Source organism: Amaranthus tricolor, chromosome 4, assembly GCF_026212465.1.
Source record: "Amaranthus tricolor cultivar Red isolate AtriRed21 chromosome 4, ASM2621246v1, whole genome shotgun sequence".
NCBI classification, from domain to species: domain Eukaryota; kingdom Viridiplantae; phylum Streptophyta; class Magnoliopsida; order Caryophyllales; family Amaranthaceae; genus Amaranthus; species Amaranthus tricolor.
This window is the reverse complement of record NC_080050.1, coordinates 10,462,613-10,482,220: the sequence shown is the minus strand read 5'-3', so window position 1 is coordinate 10,482,220 and position 19,608 is coordinate 10,462,613. Positions and strand designations below refer to the sequence as shown.

At 34.8% G+C, this 19,608-nt stretch overlaps 1 protein-coding gene across 1 annotated transcript; it reads right to left on the bottom strand.

Moving 5' to 3' along the window:
- Positions 1 to 4,427: 4,427 nt before the first annotated feature.
- Positions 4,428 to 18,941, bottom strand: LOC130809813 (uncharacterized). Its single transcript, XM_057675634.1, has 16 exons — positions 18,691 to 18,941; positions 18,527 to 18,568; positions 18,234 to 18,383; positions 16,034 to 16,600; positions 14,146 to 15,309; positions 13,730 to 14,057; positions 13,033 to 13,288; positions 12,729 to 12,945; positions 11,686 to 12,041; positions 11,054 to 11,572; positions 9,690 to 10,878; positions 9,242 to 9,595; positions 8,861 to 9,098; positions 6,083 to 8,613; positions 5,797 to 5,942; positions 4,428 to 4,986 (listed from the first exon to the last, which is right to left on the bottom strand). Exons 3-16 carry the CDS (start codon positions 18,381 to 18,383, stop codon positions 4,665 to 4,667), a joined length of 8,337 nt encoding a protein of 2,778 aa, XP_057531617.1. The 5' UTR covers positions 18,527 to 18,568; positions 18,691 to 18,941; the 3' UTR covers positions 4,428 to 4,664.
- Positions 18,942 to 19,608: the final 667 nt, after the last annotated feature.

The window sequence follows — 19,608 nt, the reverse complement described above, 5'->3', positions numbered from 1 at the left end:
TGTGGTTATTTTTAAAAAAAAAAACATGCAATTTCTAATTTCTTTTCTTCTCGAGCACTTTACATAGAAAACTTGCAATCCTCGATTGTAATTTTCCGTATCTTCTTCCATTTAAGTTATCCTTACATCGTTCTAAATTCCGTGTGCTAGGAATTTAGTGTAATTCTTTGTATCTCGGAACATATTTCTGGTTTATTCCCAAGCATCGTAGTAGAGAGGAAATGATGTTTTAGGAAAGAGCATCTCGCCTAGAATTAATATCAAGTTCAAACAAAATCTTCTTGTTTTCTTTGTTCGGGATTGAAGATCTGCTTCTCGGAGTTCTCGGTGGTGTACGTAAGCATGGTTCTTGATTGTCATATGCAATTTGTTTCCTTCTACAAACTTATAACTTTATTTTATTGTTTATTTAATAATAAAGTAACACATTTTCAACAACAACGTCACACAACTATTGTAATTTAAGAACTTCTGATATTGTTATAGATTTTGTAGTCGTTATCTCACAACTAAAAGAATATTAATGCTAAGTTGCACTTCATGGAAATTGGAAAGTCGTTTTAAATACAAGGAAAAGAGCCAAGTGCATGAGGCCAAAGAGATGGAGGGATAGAGACATAGGCAAGAAATGTGTAAAGAATAATTCCTCTGTTTTATTTTACTTGCATCCTAATGTATATAGAGTATAGTATTTTATGATTGTTAATTGTAAAAGAAAAAGGAAAAAATAGGTTGTTAGGTTACTTTATAGAGTATAGTATAGTATTTTATTATAGAGTATAGAGTATAGAGTAGGATAAAAATAGGGATAGGTAGAACTTTAAATAATTGTTTTATTACTAAAAATGAAAATGTAACAACTAATACGAAATTGCCAAAAATAGATAATGTAGTGGGTATTATGGAACGGAGGAAGTATCATAGAAGAAAAAAAATGACATTTATGTTTTTTTAAGCGGACAAAATGGACAAAACAAAGATTCTTTTTCTTTTAGCATAAGAAATGAGATTTTGCTTTCTAAAAGTGTCTAATGCAACAAATGAATATGAAAACACAAAAATTTGGATGAGACGGTCTTATTATGAGACCGTCAATTTGGGTCGGTTTATTTCGCGCGTGTAACAATATCATACGCTTTCCCTCGTTTTTTCTATTTTTTGGGCATTTATTAATTTTGACCGTAAAGATATCAATTTTGACCTTAAAGGTATCAATTTCAACATAAAGTAAAACTTAAATAGATCAATTAAAATAAAAAATTTCAATTTTGACCTATAAGTGATCAATTTTGACGTTAAATTGATTAATTTCTACCTAAATATAGTTTCACAATTTCAGAATGAAGTTTTATAAAATAGTAATATTCTATCATTCTATGGATGAATTTCAAACAATAAATGAATGGTCAATAAAACTATCAATAATAGTGTTAAAACTATTAACATAATAAATTTGAAATAAATGCTATACAATATATCTATACAATTTAAATACTTATTTTTAAAACGATAATTGAAGATTGGAAGGTCAAAATTTAATTAGATTATGAAACATCATTGTCAAATTATATGTCATAATTTAACTATTAACATATTCAATTTTAACAAAAATCTATACAATATCTTTATAGACTTTGAATGCCTATTTTGAAAATGATAATTGATGCTTATACGTTTAAAATTGAGTTAGATCATAAAATATCAATTTTGATAATTTAACTATTAGCATATTCAATTTGAACTATTTACAAATATTTATATAAACGTGTTGAGGAAAAAGTAATATCACTATTATTGATCGATGATTAAAGAGTACAAGTACTCTTATATTCCATTAGAACTATCATGTTGCATTGAATAAGAGTACTTGTATTGTGTAGTATAATGTTTTAACACTATTATTAATAGTGTTATTGACCATTCACTTGTTTGAAATTCGTCCATAGAATGATAAAATAATATCATTTTAATAACTTCGTTCTCACATTATGAAACAAAATCATATTTAGGTAGAAATTGATCAGTTTAACGTTAAAATTGATCAATTTTTATTTTAATTGATCTGTTTAAAGTTTGCTTTAAGTTGAAATTGATACCTTTAAAATTAAAATTGATACATTTAAGATCAAAATTTGAAAAATGCCCAGAAAATGAAAAAACAAAAGGAAACATGTAAAGTTGTTACACACGGAAATTTGACAGGCCTAAATTAACGGTTTCATTATGAGTCCGTCTCGTCCAAGACTAGCTTGATACGAAAATGAAAATAAAGCCTTATTTGAAGAAGTGTTAAGGTAAATTTATATCTGTTGGTAATTGATCCAAATATGGATCATGAGGACAACCCACAAGCCAAGACAAACCAAGGAGGAGGAGACATGGCTAGGCAACCTACTGATTTGATGCTCATTGACTTACCTACTGTCCTTGTTGAACATATTGACTTGGACGTGACAATTGAGGAAGGCCAATCCCAAGCTAGACCAAGCATGAACATGGAATCAAGGCAAGAGCAAGAAGTAACAAAGGAAAGCCTCACAATAACACGCAAGCAAAACAGAAGGCTGCTTCAAAGCCCACAAACAACAGAACCAGCAGCACGTCATGTCATCTGCCAGACCACCTTGCAAGCTCTAGAACGTTCAGCCTATTGTGTGTTTGAGCATGAGAACTTGGAGAATAGCATCTCTAGACATGGAATATTAAGCCAAGATTTAGAGCTAGCATGGAGAACCCTCACAGAGCCCACAAGACCAGCTCCAAGGTCACGTGTTCGCCAGCTGTTTGATAGTGGCTGATTTCAGAACACCAACCTTATGACCAGCTGACCTTGTGAGACATGGCTAGATCGTATCTTCCAAGCATTTGGGCCTCCAAGGGTAGAAATGGAATCTTTGTACTAGAAAATTGCCACCTCGAATAATCATGGCCATCAACAATCATTTTAAGAGCACAAGAAGATACGTGGAAGGTCACCTGCTCATTAGATTGTCAGAATGTTTCTGTTTAGCATGTTCTCTTGTTTTAATGTGCACATGTTTTGCACGTGCCTTTTAATGGCCGTTATAATTAGTTATACGTGTCCTTAGCTTGCCAATGTACTTTCCCCTTTCCCCAAGTCTATATATAGGCGTCCCTAGCATTGTAAATAACAAGTTTCAAGTTGAATAAAATTCAGAATTTCAGAATCATTGGATTGTTTCCTTTGCTTCTTCCTTGAATGTGTATGTACATTCAAAAGGGTCTTGAGTAGTGCAAGATCTTCAACCTACTATAGCTGAGAGTAGTCCTTGGCTATACTTAGGGGATTGTTGGCCTTGGAGGGTTAAACTCCTAGTCTTTCAATCCAAGATTCACCCTACAAACTTGTTCTGTTTGTGTGAATCATATCCTTGTTTCATGTGTGTTTTGGGTGTGTTTGGCTATCATAATACGTGGGATTGAAGGTTGGCTTAGTTCTCTACATTGCATTGAGGAATTCCAACCCAAACACGCATCAGTAATTAAGATATATATCTGTTAAATTTACGCATAGAAATTAAATAGTTTTGGAGCGTGAAAAATATTTTTAACTATAAAGACAAAAAAAAAATTATATTATGATTCGTTACTTTTCATTTTTTATAATTTTTCATTCATTTTATTTTTAGTATTTGTTTATATTTTTGCTATTTTAATTTTAATAATGTTGTTTTTAGAGACTTATTATGCAAATATATAGAGTTAAAAATACTTTTTTTTCAAAAGGGATAAATAGGGAATCTTAAACTCAATTTATTAAATGTAATTTTACTATCATTTAAGTTCATTTTAATCTACATTATTAAAAGAGAAAGATGCAATAAAATAAGTTTTTTAATAAAATTATTTTCCAAAATAAGTTTTAGAAAATTTTAATTCTCAAAATAAGCGTCATCGTGTCCGAGCTCAAGGTTAAATTTGCTCGTTGTTACCAACACTAAACAAGAAAAAAAATATTTTGTTCGCTGTTAATTTTATTCGCTGTTAGTAATACCTAACAAAAGGGATACAAAAATAGTTTAAAAATAACAAATAGTTTGTTCGTTGTATCAATAGCAAGCAAATATGTTTTAAATTTTTTTGTCTCTTTAAACGTAATATTGCCTCCCTTTGTTCACTGTTAATAACAACAAATAAGATTTTTTTTTCTTTGGTCGTTGTTAGTTACAGAGAACAAACCTAACCTTAGACTCCAACATAAAGACGCTTATTATAGAAATTTAAGATTTCCTGAAGCTTATTTTGGAAATCTTTTTTATAAAAAAGCTTATTTTATTCGACCTTTCGTAACAAGGCCAATTCATCCAAGGTTGCTACCAAGAATAGTCGACTTGTGGGTCTCTTTTGCGGAGATGACCATTACGCTTCCAGTTGTACTTTAGTAATGGGTAACATTAGGGATGTTCAAAATCGGATACTAAATCGATTCGGCTTCGGATATTTGATTTTCCGGATAGTGAAAATCACTATGCGGCTCCGGTCTGAAAAACCGGATATCGAAATCTTTGAGTAAGCAATTTATAGCTCACATTACCTCAAAACATATACTCAACTTGACATAATAGTAGTCTAGTAAAAGTCCTATTATACTTCACTATACAAGTTTTTCAAATTAATAGTAGTACCTACCAATTAGCATGTTTCTATCTCTTGCCTTTCTTGTTGTTGCCACCTTTCCCCTTTTTCTTACCTTTTCCTCTGTTCTTCTCACAAGCTTGGCTGCCCACATGCTTTTCAGAAGGTACTAAAGTATCATCCTTATGAACCTCTTTCGATTTCACATCGTCGAAAACCTCTGCATTATCTTCATTTCCTTGCTCAGCGTCATTTGCTTCCGGGGAAGTTGTTGCATCATCTATTTGAGGAACTAGAGGACTTAGAAAGTATTCAAACACATGTTTTCCTAATAACAGCCTTCTTGCACCATCTTCAATCAACATCATGTTATCTTTGAGTTGTCGTACGCTGACACAAAAATCATCTCAGTTTGTAAGCATGGGAAACGGAGAGAATATGAGCAACAGTTGAACAAATGACATTGCATCAACATAATATTTCGGAACATATTTGCAAAGATTCACTACTAAAACCAACTAGTGGGTAGAGTTATTCCCAAAGTTTATAAAGCGATGTATATTATTCACTTTCTCCGATGTGTGAAGTTTTTTTTTTGAAAATGAAAATTGTTTCATTAATCCAGAACAAAACATATAAAGATTGTATGGAAAGAACAGAGAGCCCAATCTGCCAATTTGCATCAGCATGAGAATGGGACAAATGTGGGAAGTTATCATACAATGGAGTGTTAGATTAAATAATTATAGTTTCCAAACAACACACGTAAGGAAAGGCCGGAGAAAACGTCCTTGAATTGACAAAGAAAGGTTATTTCCCATTCGAACAACTATTTTCTTCTTCACATGCTTTTTGTAATTCTTAAAGAAGCACCGGTTTTTCGAGCTTCATATTTCTTTATCCAACAAACAAGCATAAGTTAATTACACAGCCTAACAAAAAGGCGCAACTGGTGCACAAGGTGTGAAACGCATCGAGGCGCCCAAGGCGCACGCCTCTTGTAGTGGGCTTTGCCTCACCTAGCCGAGGCATTTTCAGCCGAGCCTGAGCTCAAGGCGCGCTTTTTAAAACTTAGTTGAATATTAAGTGTTTTTTACGTGCCCACAAACAGAAAATGGCATCTTGAGACAAAAATTTAAAGAATATCATGGAGTTCAAGCACCTTATACATGTTGAGTTGGGCAAGAAAATTGAAGTTACCTTGTATCCAACGCAGCTGATAAGAGCCGTAATTCAAAGACTAGGCAATCACCTTTTTCCAAAAGTATCTTATGCTCATCAGTACACAAACTAGTCTCCATTGCCATGGCTCTTGTCATCAAATCACATGTTTTATCAATCAACAACTGTTAAGGAACATTTAAGAGTAATAATTAGAGGGACAAATTCCAAACAATATGAAATTTGATAAATCCCCTATTGGGTTCAAGACTTGAAAGAAAAAGGCATGGTCTAACCAAACAATTCCCAGATAATCAAGAGTTACCTTAATCTTTGGGGCATCGGACACAACTCGTTGCTGACTTTTGTTGCTATTGTCTTCAATCAACTTCAAAAAATCAAATATTTCCCAAATGTTTCTGTCATGGAACTCTTCATTCTTCTGAGGGAAAATGGCGCCACATAATATGCCTGATTTGATACCAGCAGCATTAGATCCATCTTGACAACCATTCTCTTCATTTGGGAACAGGATTTTGAGCAGTTCCTCTTTACTCTGACCAGCATAATCCAGATAGATGACACCCCTACGTAATGACTCTCTCGTAAGAAGTTTTTCGGTTCTTACAACAACTAGAGGATCTCCAATTGCATCAAAAGCTCGGGCAATAGCAACTTTGATGCCAACTTTATGCTGTGATTGTAAGGCATTTAAAAATGCGTGTGGCAATTGATTAACAATATCTCGCCTTCTCAGCGATTCTTTAATTTCCTCCAAAAAGAAATTCGAGTTCTCAAATAGTACACACAGCAAAACGACTAATCTCAGAAGCAGCAACGGAAAATTTTCCTTTGCATTGATGCCAACCTTTTTCACCCATTGCACAGTTTCTTGTGTGTTAACGAGCAAGTGAAAAAGTATTCTAGCAAAAATGAGATAAGTTTCTTGTAGAAACTTAGATTTCTCACCCGAAGACATCAGATTTGTACTCGGGTTAACTTCCCAATTAAGATTAATAAAACTTTCAACAAGTGATGATCGAGTTATTAGTATGTATCCTTGGAACTCCAGAAGGGAAAACAATAGGCGATCAACTAGATATAGAAAACAGAATGGCGGTATGTAATCTCTTACCCTCCAATTGGCATCATAAACATCCATTAAAGCTCTATGAAGGTAACAAGCAAGGGGCTCGTTAAGTTGGGCTTGAGCCCCAACACACCGAGAGAGAACCTGAATTAAAGGCTTCCAGGGAGAATTAGGGTCAAGACTTCTGAGATCCAATGGTGAAGATTCAGAATTATCCTTAGGTGATCCAAGCAGCACCATCGCCACGCGCCCTAGCTGCCCATATGTCAATTCATCACTCCGTTGGAAGTTCCGTAATATTACCTCTTTCAATATTTTCATTGAAATCTCAGACTCTCTCAAAATTATAATGCTTTGGCTCACGGATTTTCTCCAATCTAGAGGAAACACACATTTGAAGTATTCGGATACTGAAACATCTTTGTATCCCTGCACGGATTTTAGGTCTTGATACCTTTGCTTTAAAGGTTTGCAAGACAAAAGCAGTTGTGCAATTTCAAAAATACGAAGAATTAGTTTAGTCTTTCTGAAATCTGACAGAGGAAACTTCCATGAGTTCTTCTGAATGGATTCCAGGACACCCAAAACCTTCATGCCAGTGGAAAGTAGCTCCATGGACCAATGGTTATGTGCAGCGGCTAACAAGTGCTCGATGTCAACTTTGACAAACTCTCCGAACTTTACGAAAAAAGTTTTGTCAACCTCTTTCATCCACTCAGCATCAGGGTACAAACAAATGTAAACTGCACTTGTACCAGAACCCATTTTTCGAATCCCGAGGTAGTGAAAACAGAACTCAAGTTCTGGAGAATCCCTTGCATGATTTTCTTCGAGATCCTTGAGAAACTTCAATATTCTCGAAACAGTCTCTTTCCATGTGTTCCAAAAATAAATTAGGGTTTCGATGGAGACCTTGTTCCGAGAAATTCTTTTCATGTGTAGCATAGACGAATTTTCTATGATATCCGTATCCTGTTCATACTTGGAAATATCAACCTGAAGCATCCCATCCAAGATTCTTTTAGTCGATAATATCTCCCCTCTGAGATTTTTATGACTCTTCGAGATGGACAGCAATTGCATCAGCTCAGACAGGGAACAGTTTCGGTTATAAAAAATCAAGCTATCTATACAAACAATCTTATAAAGATCGTATGGCTCTAAGTTAAAAGCGCAGGCCTTGGCTTTGAGCAGCAGCTCCTGCATCTGCGAGAAATTTTTTAACGGCCAGCCTTTACCATTATCCCAGAGACAACCAGCAAAAGCATAATGCAGAAGCAGTTCACATGCATCCTTGAAGCTCCCACCCATTTCCAATAGATCTGCCTCCTGTAGAAGGTTCCCCCTTTCCCTTGCAATATCAGCGGCTTTTAAGAAGTTTCCTAGTTCAACCTCCAAATCTAGAAGCTCGTCAAGGCATCCCAAATTCCTAAGGAAGATTTGCATGGAATGCTCTGAACGAAAAGCCTTAACGAATTTCATCATGGAGATTTTATCACCGTGTGCGTGCTGAGAAAGAGCACAATTTTCTAGGAAAACATGTTCAATCGTGTCTATTTCTCCGCCCATATCGTGGAGTTTCCAATCCTGAATATACTGCAGTCCTAAGTCATACAACTTCCCCTTTGTGCAACAGGAAAGGCACTCGGAGAAAAGCTTAGACTTGGCATATACTTCAGCAGCACGTTCAAATTGCCCGGCCAAGGTGAAACAATTACCGGCTTTTTGAAGATCAGGCTCCTCACCTAGCTCAAAATATATTCTACCTGAAATATAGAAATGTGATTTAATAGATGAAGAAACAAAATATCAAACGAATACTTCAAACATTATATTATATAAATACATTCCCTAATTTAGCTCCAATTAAAAAAAAAATCAAATTCTAAATCAAGTAAATATTGTCGTGTAATCAGCTATCATCCTCTAAAATAACTTTATTAGTCAAGAACTTCCTAAGGATGATATTCGTCATTTTCTAACATTTTTATTAGTATGTATGAAATGGCGTACCGGCACGATCATATTCCTTCAACTCATAGAAGCAATCTGCAGCTTTCCGGGACACATTTATGCTTTCAAAAAGTTCTGCTGCTTGCCTAAGAATGCTTGTGGCTTCTTCGGGATTCAAGAAAAGATTACGATCAGCAGATGCCTTTAACCCAGCAGCCTTAGCATAAATTTCCCAGTGTCTATCACCTGCTCTTTCGAAGCACATTGTTGCCACCTCATAGTTTTCCACTGCTAGCAACTGCAAATAAAAACAGTGTAAAGAAAGAAATACAAATGGTACCAGTGTATATTAATGGAATACCGTATAGACTTTTATTTTCATACTGCAAAATAAATAAAAGAAAAAAATTACGAACAGAAGTTTTAAGAAAACAGAGAGACCTTCTTGCCCCGTGCTTTCCACTCCTCTGGACTGCTTGCAACTTGCATAGCTCGTGCGAGTGAATCATCCAACTGCCTGACCTGAACTACACATAACTTCTTCCAGTAGTCAAACATCGGTTTTGAAAGATCTTCTTTGTTCTCACAAACCCATAATCTTTGTCGGGTTCGAGTGATAGCAACATATAGCTGCTTCAGCTCAGAGCATAAAACATTGTGCTTTGCGGGATTAAAATTAGGAAAAGCTGGTTTCGAATTTGAATCAAGCAAATTCTTCATATCCATGAGCTCGTATATCACCCGCCAATGATTTTTTAGTGGTGAGGACCCAAAGAAATTGTACAGCAGAACATCCTAAAAGACAGCAAATAAATGCAGTCCATTATCATATTAAAGTTTAAATTCATTGAAATTTATAGCTACATTTAGATATTAAGTTTTCATTTACCTGAAACTCCAACCCTTTGCACTCAACTATCGTTAGCACGAGAGCATTTTTCCCTACGTAGCTTGATATTTCTTTCCTAACACAATCATCCCGTACAAGTATCACTTGTTCAGCTCCAAAACCGACAAGATTACCACCACTCATATTTCCAGCATTACCAAATATTGTGATAACGGCATTCTCCTCTGATCCTGATTCCAACAAGATTGGAGCTTCTCCAAAGATAAGACTAGTCTCATGGGGTAAAATGTCGATGGAATGAGGGAAAAAATGATAAATAAGCTCAATAACACTCTTTCCTAACTTGAGAACACCAGCATGAGTACGAAAATTCTGCTTCAAATGGAATATCGGAGACATTTGTCCTCTTGTTTGGCTTCCATTACCCATGTCACTTCTTTCACCCAAAAACTCATTGTAAAATAAACATCTGACATCCTGAAAACGAAAATCAATTCCCCTTGCGATTGTTTGAGCTGTATCGCCAGAAAAAACAAATCCTTCATCCACATTATTGCAAATATATTTAAACAAAGCAATTTGTCTCATAGTCAGATCTTGTACTTCATCTACATAAACAAAATCAATAAAATCACCACCATAGCTTTCACACTTAAGCCGACGATGAAGATCATTCACAAAATCAGATAAATCAAATTCTCTTCTTTCTGTCTTCGTCTTCTCATAGTTCAAGAATATATCATATATGATTTCTCTCTTGGACCGACTTAAAGTTGATGTCCGTCCCGCAGACAAGTGAAGATAATCCTCTCGACTAAGCTTACCAGCAACGGTTCCTCCTACTTGAAGACCACCTTTAATAACGGAAATTATCTCAATAAAAACTCGAGAGGAATCCAGCTTCTTGGTAAGTAGTGAATTGAAGTGTGGCCAATAATACATGTTAAATTTCTCATAGTTAACCTCTTTCCTTTTCATTATAAAAGAAGCAACTATACTAATATTTCCTCTACTAGAGAAATCCAGTTCATCATGGAATCTTTCGAAGTAAGAATTACCCAATGTGCCATCAAGCATTAGTAAGAACTTGGTAAAAGTTAACACAAGAGGGTATGAGTTTGGAGGAACACCAACAAATGAGTCTGGGATACCACTAAATTGATCACTATCATCGACGTAGTCAGCATCAACGGGGTCACTTTTCATAGAACTCTCATTGCGGGCAAAACTGCAGGAAGCCAGGGCCAAATTAGCATGCAACTTTGAAAAGTAATAGTAGAAGATAGAGGCATATTATGGAATCTGTTCTGACTTCTCTAGATCTAAACAGAAACTACTATACCCAACAGACAATACTAATACAAACATAGATGGGGAAAATGTAAAGAGCACACTCTATGTACCTTTTCAGATGAGAAACATGAGATTTTATTGCATAACAAAGTCTAGGGCTAACTGTCACAAAAAGCTGGCGTAAGACATTTTCTTTCTCCCCGTTCCCCATTGAGGGGCTATTATTCACACCGGTGGCGTCTCTATTTTCATCAGCCAAGCCCTCAAGAGCCAAGTGATGCAATTGCTCTTTCTGATATAGTTTCATGGTTAACACGGTTGTCTTTCCGGTACCAGACCTTCCTAAAATAAAGGAACTTTTTTGATGACGAATTATCTGAAACTCCTCGTCTGTTACTTCAAAAGGCAAATCCAAAGCTTTACCGTCAGAATCAGACAGAAGGTGACCTACTAAGCCAGCAGACAGAGAGTAGAACTTCATTAACAATAAACTTTCGCTAACTTTAGCATTTTCAGCATAATTTGTGACATCTAAATCACCATCACAAGCACTTGTTGGCTCGACATCGTTGCTTTTATAACGGACAATGTCAATTGAATTACTCCACATTCTTGGGACTTCAAGCTCCCTAAGATATTCATTACAAATGAAAAAGTAATAGTTTTAGTATTCGTCTCTCTCAATTATGAAATGACAACGATAAGTTTCAATTTTAACAGAAAATGTAGGAAAAATGCGTACCCATCAAGTCCCCGATCCTTGCAATGACTTCGGAAATCATCAGTGAAGGTTGCATATATATTATCAAGTCTTTTAACCAACTTCGCTACATCGTCCAGTAGCACAACATCCCATATCTTCAGCACTTGAATATACCCATGAGATTCTTTCACAATGTCATTTGTGCAAATAACATAGCGACCTTCAACTTTGTATTGTTTAACAATCTGTACAGAGCTCTCACAAGCAGGATCAGCTTTTACTTTCCTAGGCCTCCAGCCATTTGACAGTTTCACAAGCAGATTCATAACTGACTTCTTTGCCCCAGTTGATGGAAGCTTCGAAAAGCTTTTGACAAAATTGTCACTAAACATAACCTTAAAACACGAGACGGGTAATGCGTTAAAATCTGTCATTCTCCGAAAGATCTTTGTTATGAATGGTAGTATACTAATGTGATTATAAATGATACTATACTAATGTGTGACTTGAGTGCACATTAAAGGGTTGAATTCATGTGTGTGACTCTTGAGTTGTGGAATCCAAAAGGGTGTAATAAGGTGAAGAGTATTCATGGGAATTATTGGTGTTAATGAAGATTAAGGTGAAGAGTCTCATGTGTGTGACTCTTGAGATAATGCCTTTTCAAGTTCTTAGAGTTATTTCATAGTATTCATTACCCTAAATTAACTATGTATTTATGTGAGCCATTCATCTTCAAGTACCTAGCACTATAAATAGGGCTCTCATACCCACACTTCATGTATGCAAAACACATCAAACACAACCCTTAAGCCAAACACATAGCCTATTGTTGTTATCTCTATCTCAATTGTAATTCTTCATATTGAAGTATTGTTTGTATTCATTTGATATAATATAAACATAAACTACACACCACGGAGGACGTAGCCATCATTGGGTGAACCTCCTTAAATCTTTGTGTCCTTGTTTGTTACTTTGTCAAACTTAATTTTGCTCATTGTTGTTTGTTCTTAACATCGTAAGTATTTGGCGATCGTTTTCAATCTTTAAATAACATATAGTTAAAAAAGAGATCATACCTTCCATCTCGCACTTTTAAAAACTACACTATCCTTATTAAGCAACTCATCGAGTTGGTTCAGCTCCTTCTTAATATCTATGATGGCTTCAGTCAAGCTCTTGTCTTCATCGGTATTGAAAAAACAACAACGCTCCCTAGCATTTAAGACTAACTTTTTCCAAATTGAATCACTTTTCATCAAAGTTTTTTCATTTCCAAGTACCCAAAGACAATGCCTGCATAAGATAAGATTTTACTTAACTAATATTTTTAGAAACAACCCTTTAAAAAACAAAAATAAACAAACAAATTCAAAAATATACCTTGCCCTGGTGAGGGCCACATTTGTACGCCGAGAACTTGAAATAAACCCAATTTCTCCTGCATTATTAGATCTTACCGATGAAAATATGATGATGTCCTCCTCTCCCCCTTGGAACCCATCAACAGATCTCACCTTCACACCAAAGTTATCAAGGTTTTCATATCTTCTCCCTAACATCTCCTCAATGGCCACAACTTGTGCGGCATACGGAGATATAACCCCAACAGAAAGCCTCTGCGTTGAGTGTCGCCATGCTGCATTGCAAAACAAAAACAATGAGTTACTTTGAAGCTAACATGACATGTATAAAAGCATAGCACAACCTAAAAAGAGGCTCCAAGAGCTCATGAATTATTTCTCAATGTTTTCTATACAGAACAAGGCCAAAAACTTGATCTTTAAAAATTAAGGCTGACTATATGAACCAATAAGTCAATCTCAATGGTTGTCCAAATGAATTCTTGATCTCCATTCATACAATTATCTACCATGTAAACTTGTAAATCTATAATTTTTATATTTAGAAAGGTATGGATGCAACAAATAGATTTTCACTTCCATCAAAATAAAACTACATTTATTTACACATATACTTCTAGTTGTTTGCTCCACTAAACTGCTGCACCATAAAAACAAAAAAACTATCAATTGAATAGAATTTGAGGCAATATGATCATGCAATCATCAAAACATACTCTTATGGAGATTATGAAGTATTTTAGCAATCACTGCAGCCTCAACCATATTTCTTCGACTACGCCCATCATCATCATGCTCCTCCCGTCCCTCGTAAATGTTTATGAAAGAATAAGGCCCATACATCATCCCAGGAAGAAACTGTCTCTCATAGCTCTTTTTCCTAACGCAAGGGGCATCCGAAATTTGCTTCAAGTAGATTACCGTGTTAGGAAATGAACTGATTGCTGGATGCATTCTGTATTGCACATTTAAGAGGTACTTTGGCCAACCCAGTGAACTCAATCTTTCAAATAAGCTACGTCCGAAACCAGCATTCTCAGACATCTAAAAAGGAAAATGTTAAAAGGAATATTGAATGCCATTTAAAATTTGAGCTTTGAGGAACACAAGAGTACTTTAAAATTAAGCACACCTTACTATTAACCATTGCTGGCAATTGGCACTCATCTCCGAAAAGTATAGCATGCCGTACACCAGGGAGCTGCAAGGGTATTGCCGACTCGCATTCCTTCAATTGTGCTGCTTCATCTACAACTAAAAGGCTTGGTGGCTCCACGGGTGTTGTGTAAAGCTTATAAGAGCTCGATGCGGTGCAGAAGATTATTGATGCCATTTGAAAGCAGAGCTCAGTTAAGGATTCTTTATTCATAATATTGGGGAATTTCCCACCAAGAGATCGGTGCAGAGTTCTTAACACAGAAATGCATTTCATCCTATTTGCTTCAAGCAGATGTATATTCTTAAAGTCCACCACAACTGCAGAAGGATTCTCAACTTCCTTCGAAGAAAAATGTTTTAATAGTTCATGAGAACTCAAACCATCTTGAAATACTAATTCTTCAAAGGACTCGAGCAGAGTCATGAGAAACACCATCTCTGTCAGATTATGTTCTCCAATGACACCTTTAGACACATGGGTGCAAAAAATAGAAATGCAGTGCTTGACAGGTTTTACAGCTGCCTTGAACCGATTTCTAAAGAAAACATGAAACGGTTCGATTTTTCCAGTACAATCACGTTCATCAATGCCTTCTTCCCGGCTCTTGATCAACACATTTTCCACATAAACTTCATATTGGGAAGCACAATCCTCTAGAAAATTTGATAACGATATGAAACAGCCCCTCCATCCAGTTATGGGAGCAAAACATTCAGCTAGTCTCTTGAGACGATAATCAAGGTATACATCTTCTATTTTTGTTCCTACTTTTAACCTTTGTTTGTTTCCAAAGAGGAGTATATCACCCAAGAAGCCTCCTGAATCCTTTGGAAACGAGCTGGTAATTTGCTCCAAAAGACGACCAGCTACTTCTGTGATGGCAACATTTGTTGGAGCACATATCAATGTTCTAATGTTCATTCTCCTGAGATAATATAATAAAGTACCAAGAGTTTTTGTTTTTCCGGTCCCTGGTGGACCCCAGACAAGTTGAACACGAGACTTATTCTCACATTGTACTGCTTGCAGTGAAGCTACGACAGCCTCTTTTTGCGAGGAATTTAAACTTTCCATACAAGAGTCTTCAAAAAAGCAGTCATTGTTAAATGAACCACAAGGATTCTCACTGTCTTCATCCTGAAATTCACATGTACATACAATTATGTAATTGAGATACCTTCTATAACATCAAGTTAACATGTCTGCTTACCACTTGCGCCTACATGCCAACATCCTAAATAGAGCTGTTTAACGAGGCAGGTTGAACCAACGGGTCAAGGGTCGGTTCACATTTAACCTGTCATTAGCGGGTCAGGTCAATAACGGGTCGGGCCATTATCCCTACTTGGTGTAAAGGATCAGGCCGTGTCAGGTCGGATAATTATAGAAATTAGTTGCGAAAAAATTTTTACCACTTTTTTTAATATTTTTATATGATATTATGATACACATAGGTGGGTTGACCCAACGGGCCATAAAGTAGAATTAAAAAACTATTATATAAACTTCTAAAGAACAGGTCACATGGGTCGGGTTTAGACGGGCTTTGACCCACTCCGGCCCGTTGAACACCTCTAACCCTAAATGATACGTCATGAAAATGGGCACACGGCATAACGACTCAAATCATTGGTAATGTTTCTAACTCAACTACCCTTTCTACATGCCCCAAACACATGGTTGTTAAATAGCATTTTGAAGTTAGATGAGCTGCTAAAAAGGTCATAAAAGCATGCTGCTGAACCCCCCTAGATCTCAAAATGCAGTACTCTAATGCTAGTCACAATAGCTTAAGATGGAAATTATGTCACTGTCTCAGATGAACAAATAGAATCCAACTATAATACAATGCAAAACTAACCGCGTTGTTCATTTGCAGAACTCCCTGGATGATTCTCGTATTTTTAGACATGTGTAGGGCATTCCATATTCTTTTGTTGGTGGTGCTATTCATCAAAAACACCAGAAAAAGAGAGTTGTTATCATCTTCCCTATCCTTTGAATCGAAGTCCTTTGATGCTATCACTTTGAAAGACGTTGATGAACTATTATCATCTACCTCGTACTCTGAATCGACTTTGGGAATTTTTGTTACCGAGGCCAATGTCCATATTTGTGCCAGCGTTTGCAAATCATAGATTGTTTCAGGCCGAGATTTCACTAGGACAAATATATCACCCGGCAAAGTTTTGTATGGCTCCTTGCCCCGATCATTAAATCTGTTTCTCCATTCATCTACTTGAATGTCATACAAATGTTGAGATTGATCACGTCCGCTTGGATGATATTGCACTATTTCAGCATAAGGTGCTCTTGATAGTATCTCCAAACTTGAACGAAGATCTACCCGTGTCTCTTCTAAAAGCGGATAAACATAGGATCTTAAATAATCTGATATAGTCTCAAAGGAATCTGGAATTTGCATGACCTGAAATGGACCATAACTCGAACAAGTTCATACCAAATCTCTTCAAAAAAATTCATTCAAAGTTCAATCTAAGCAAAATTTTCATGATTCCAGCAAGAACTCCAGCTGGAGAGTTGAAAAGCAGTTTACAAGAACTTTCATCATTCAGTCTATGTGCCATACTAATGTCCGAGTATCAAGGATCAGACATGGGTACGTGAAGCAAAAAGAAGAGTCCGAGTAACATAGCCCATACTAAATAAGGTAGGCTTAAGTATTTATACTTGTGATTATACACGTTTTCTACAGAGAATTTGGTTGGAGAAGTTCTTAAATAGACAATCTAGGCGCCAACTCTTAGTCTAAAACTGTTGACACCTGATGAATACAAGTGCTAAGAGAATTTATTGAAGAAAATACTTTCTTCCCTGCACTGCAGGCATGTATATCTGGAATATGGCAATGTCAACCAAATTCCATCATCATGTAGAGCTTCAATTATTGGAAATTAACCATAACATTACATTATATTGGTAATTGGTCATTGTTACCACCACATTACTATTAGTCATCACATAACAACGAGTCTTGTATAAAAATCGTCTCATTATGAAATATGTCATATATTTCTGGAATTGATCATTGTAAGATTATAACTAATTATTTAAAGGTTGTAAAAGATTTCTTTGACTATTAAAAGTGATCATTTTTAAACCATAAATGATCACTCTAAGGTTACAAATGATCGTTAAGAACTTAAGACAATAAATGTACATTAAGTAATCTCATTTGAAAATTTGTCACATATACATCAGAAAACCCATGCAATTTAGAGCATAACAAATAGAAAAATCTACAAATATGCAAGTATATTATAGAGTTTGACACACTTGTCTTAAAAAACATCAATTTTTAACATGTGACATACCAAAGAGAGTAAATACTACTCCCTTTTCTTTATAAAGTTCTCATTTCCTATTTTTGCTATTTTTGGTGCTCTAATTATAATTCCATAAAAAATCTTTTTATTTATGTCATAAATTTTTGGATAAAAGTAACTTTTCTAAATGTCATTTTAATATTTTAATAATGCTTGTAATCCCACATATCTTCCATTAACTTAATTTTTTAATATTTTTATAGCAATTTTCACCACATGTTTTTGCTAACCTTTTCAAAAACATTAATTTTTTAATGTTTATATCTCTACTTTTACTCTATGAAATTTATTATTGAATAAAATATTATATCCACTATCTAAAATATTCTATTTTACTTTATTTCTGTGAATATTTCTAGTGGGAACTTTACTCCAGAATTGAGGGAGTAGTAGAAATTTATGTTGTGCTCATTTAAACAAAGGATTAAGAAGATTTTTTTTATCCAAACACCCCAATTAATAAATGGAAAATTGTTGAAAAATACCTATAAAAACATTACTTTTGTGAAAAAAAAACTACCTAGAACAACTTTTTTTTTTGTTAGTAGGTACTATTTTACAAACAAAAATAATTTTCTATGAATTTTGACAAAAGAAAATTTCAACAAAAGTGATTTTCTTCTTTTTTAAGGTAGTTTTCAACAATTTTTCCTTACTAAATAAATGTTGAACTAATTTAAATAATATGAGAAAAGAGAGAAGAGTATAATAAACCTTCTCACTATAGAGATTATCATTGAAGATATCATCCAAAGACCATGAAAACACCTTATTAAGAAAGCCAAAGTCTCTAGCAATTCTCTCATTTATTTCATCAAATGAAACACCCTTCATTGCTCTGTTCATTCCACTCATCATTACCATCTGCATATAAACCCACTAACTCACATCATCAGAGTGATCAAACATTCAAAAACCCATGATGAAAACATATATATATATATATATATATATATATATACATATATATAACCTGAAAAATGATCCATATATATAAAAAAACATACCAAAAGAAATTCAGAGTTTCTCCCTTTCTATCATCTGCATGTCTGTACAATGAAATAAACCAATAAGACTAAACATTCATAAAAACAGGAAATCAAATGGGTTTCTTAAGTAAAAAGAAATGAAATGTATGATATATATAATAGTACAAATTTAGTACAAGCACCCAGAAAAAGTGAAACAAATGGGAATTAAGTATTAAAAACAGTAGTAAAAGAAAACCCAGACGAGTAAGCAAGTAGAAGAAATAAAGGGAAAAAAAAGGGAAAATGGGTAGAAAGTGATGGTGAAAGGACATAAAACAAGATTAAAAAAGATGGGTATTTATAAGATTGAAGAGAAATTCCAGGAATGAGTTGCTTTTTTGTGGAAAATTGACTTGGGGTTGATTTTACATTGAAGCCTGTTGAAGAACAGTTGAATACTTAAAAAAGACTAAAAGAGTAGAGTCATGCAAGTAATCGTTTATCTAGTAAATTAGGTTCATAATTAAAGTGGATAATGATCAATTTGGTAATTAAAGTTAATATTAATGTGGGACATTGGGAAAGAAAACAAGAACCGTCAGCCAATCCAATCTAGGCTCTATTAGAGTAGTGTAACGCTAATACCGAACATAATATCACTAATATAGGAATAGGAAGATCGATGTAGGATATCAAATATAGACAGGAAGTCAACTCTTCTTAAGTTGATAATTTGACGATACTTGTTGATGAGTAGAAACAGTGCTTTGTTTCCAATATTCAAGTCTGGAAGAATCAGCATCAACGGAAAAGTTCTGAAGAAAGTATTTTCTGCTTTTCTTAGTTGATGTATAGGTAAGATTAATTTGTTACATAATTATATTGAAGAGTTAGTTGGCAAAATAATTTTAATTATAACTATTTTTAAAATAACTGTCACATTTTCTAAAGTGGTGAAGAAAACTTCTCCTAATTTTTCTCCACGTCTATAGGCTTGAATTATTAGGTTTTATTTAAGGAAAATTAATTTGCCTTACTTAGAAAATAAAAATCGTAGCTTTTATTACTTGGAAAACATGTTTTACTTATCCCTCCTTAATTTTAATTTTAGGATTAAG

Bases quoted from the DNA above. Each gene is read 5' to 3' on its own strand.
- LOC130809813 (XM_057675634.1), bottom strand. From the start codon at position 18,383: ATGGTAATGATGAGTGGAATGAACAGAGCAATGAAGGGTGTTTCATTT. The intron at 13,289-13,729 runs GTATGTTTTGAT...TTTGCAATGCAG, and splicing joins ACTTCATAATCTCCATAAGA to CATGGCGACACTCAACGCAG. The intron at 12,042-12,728 runs GTATGATCTCTT...TCGTGTTTTAAG, and splicing joins TTAAAAGTGCGAGATGGAAG to GTTATGTTTAGTGACAATTT.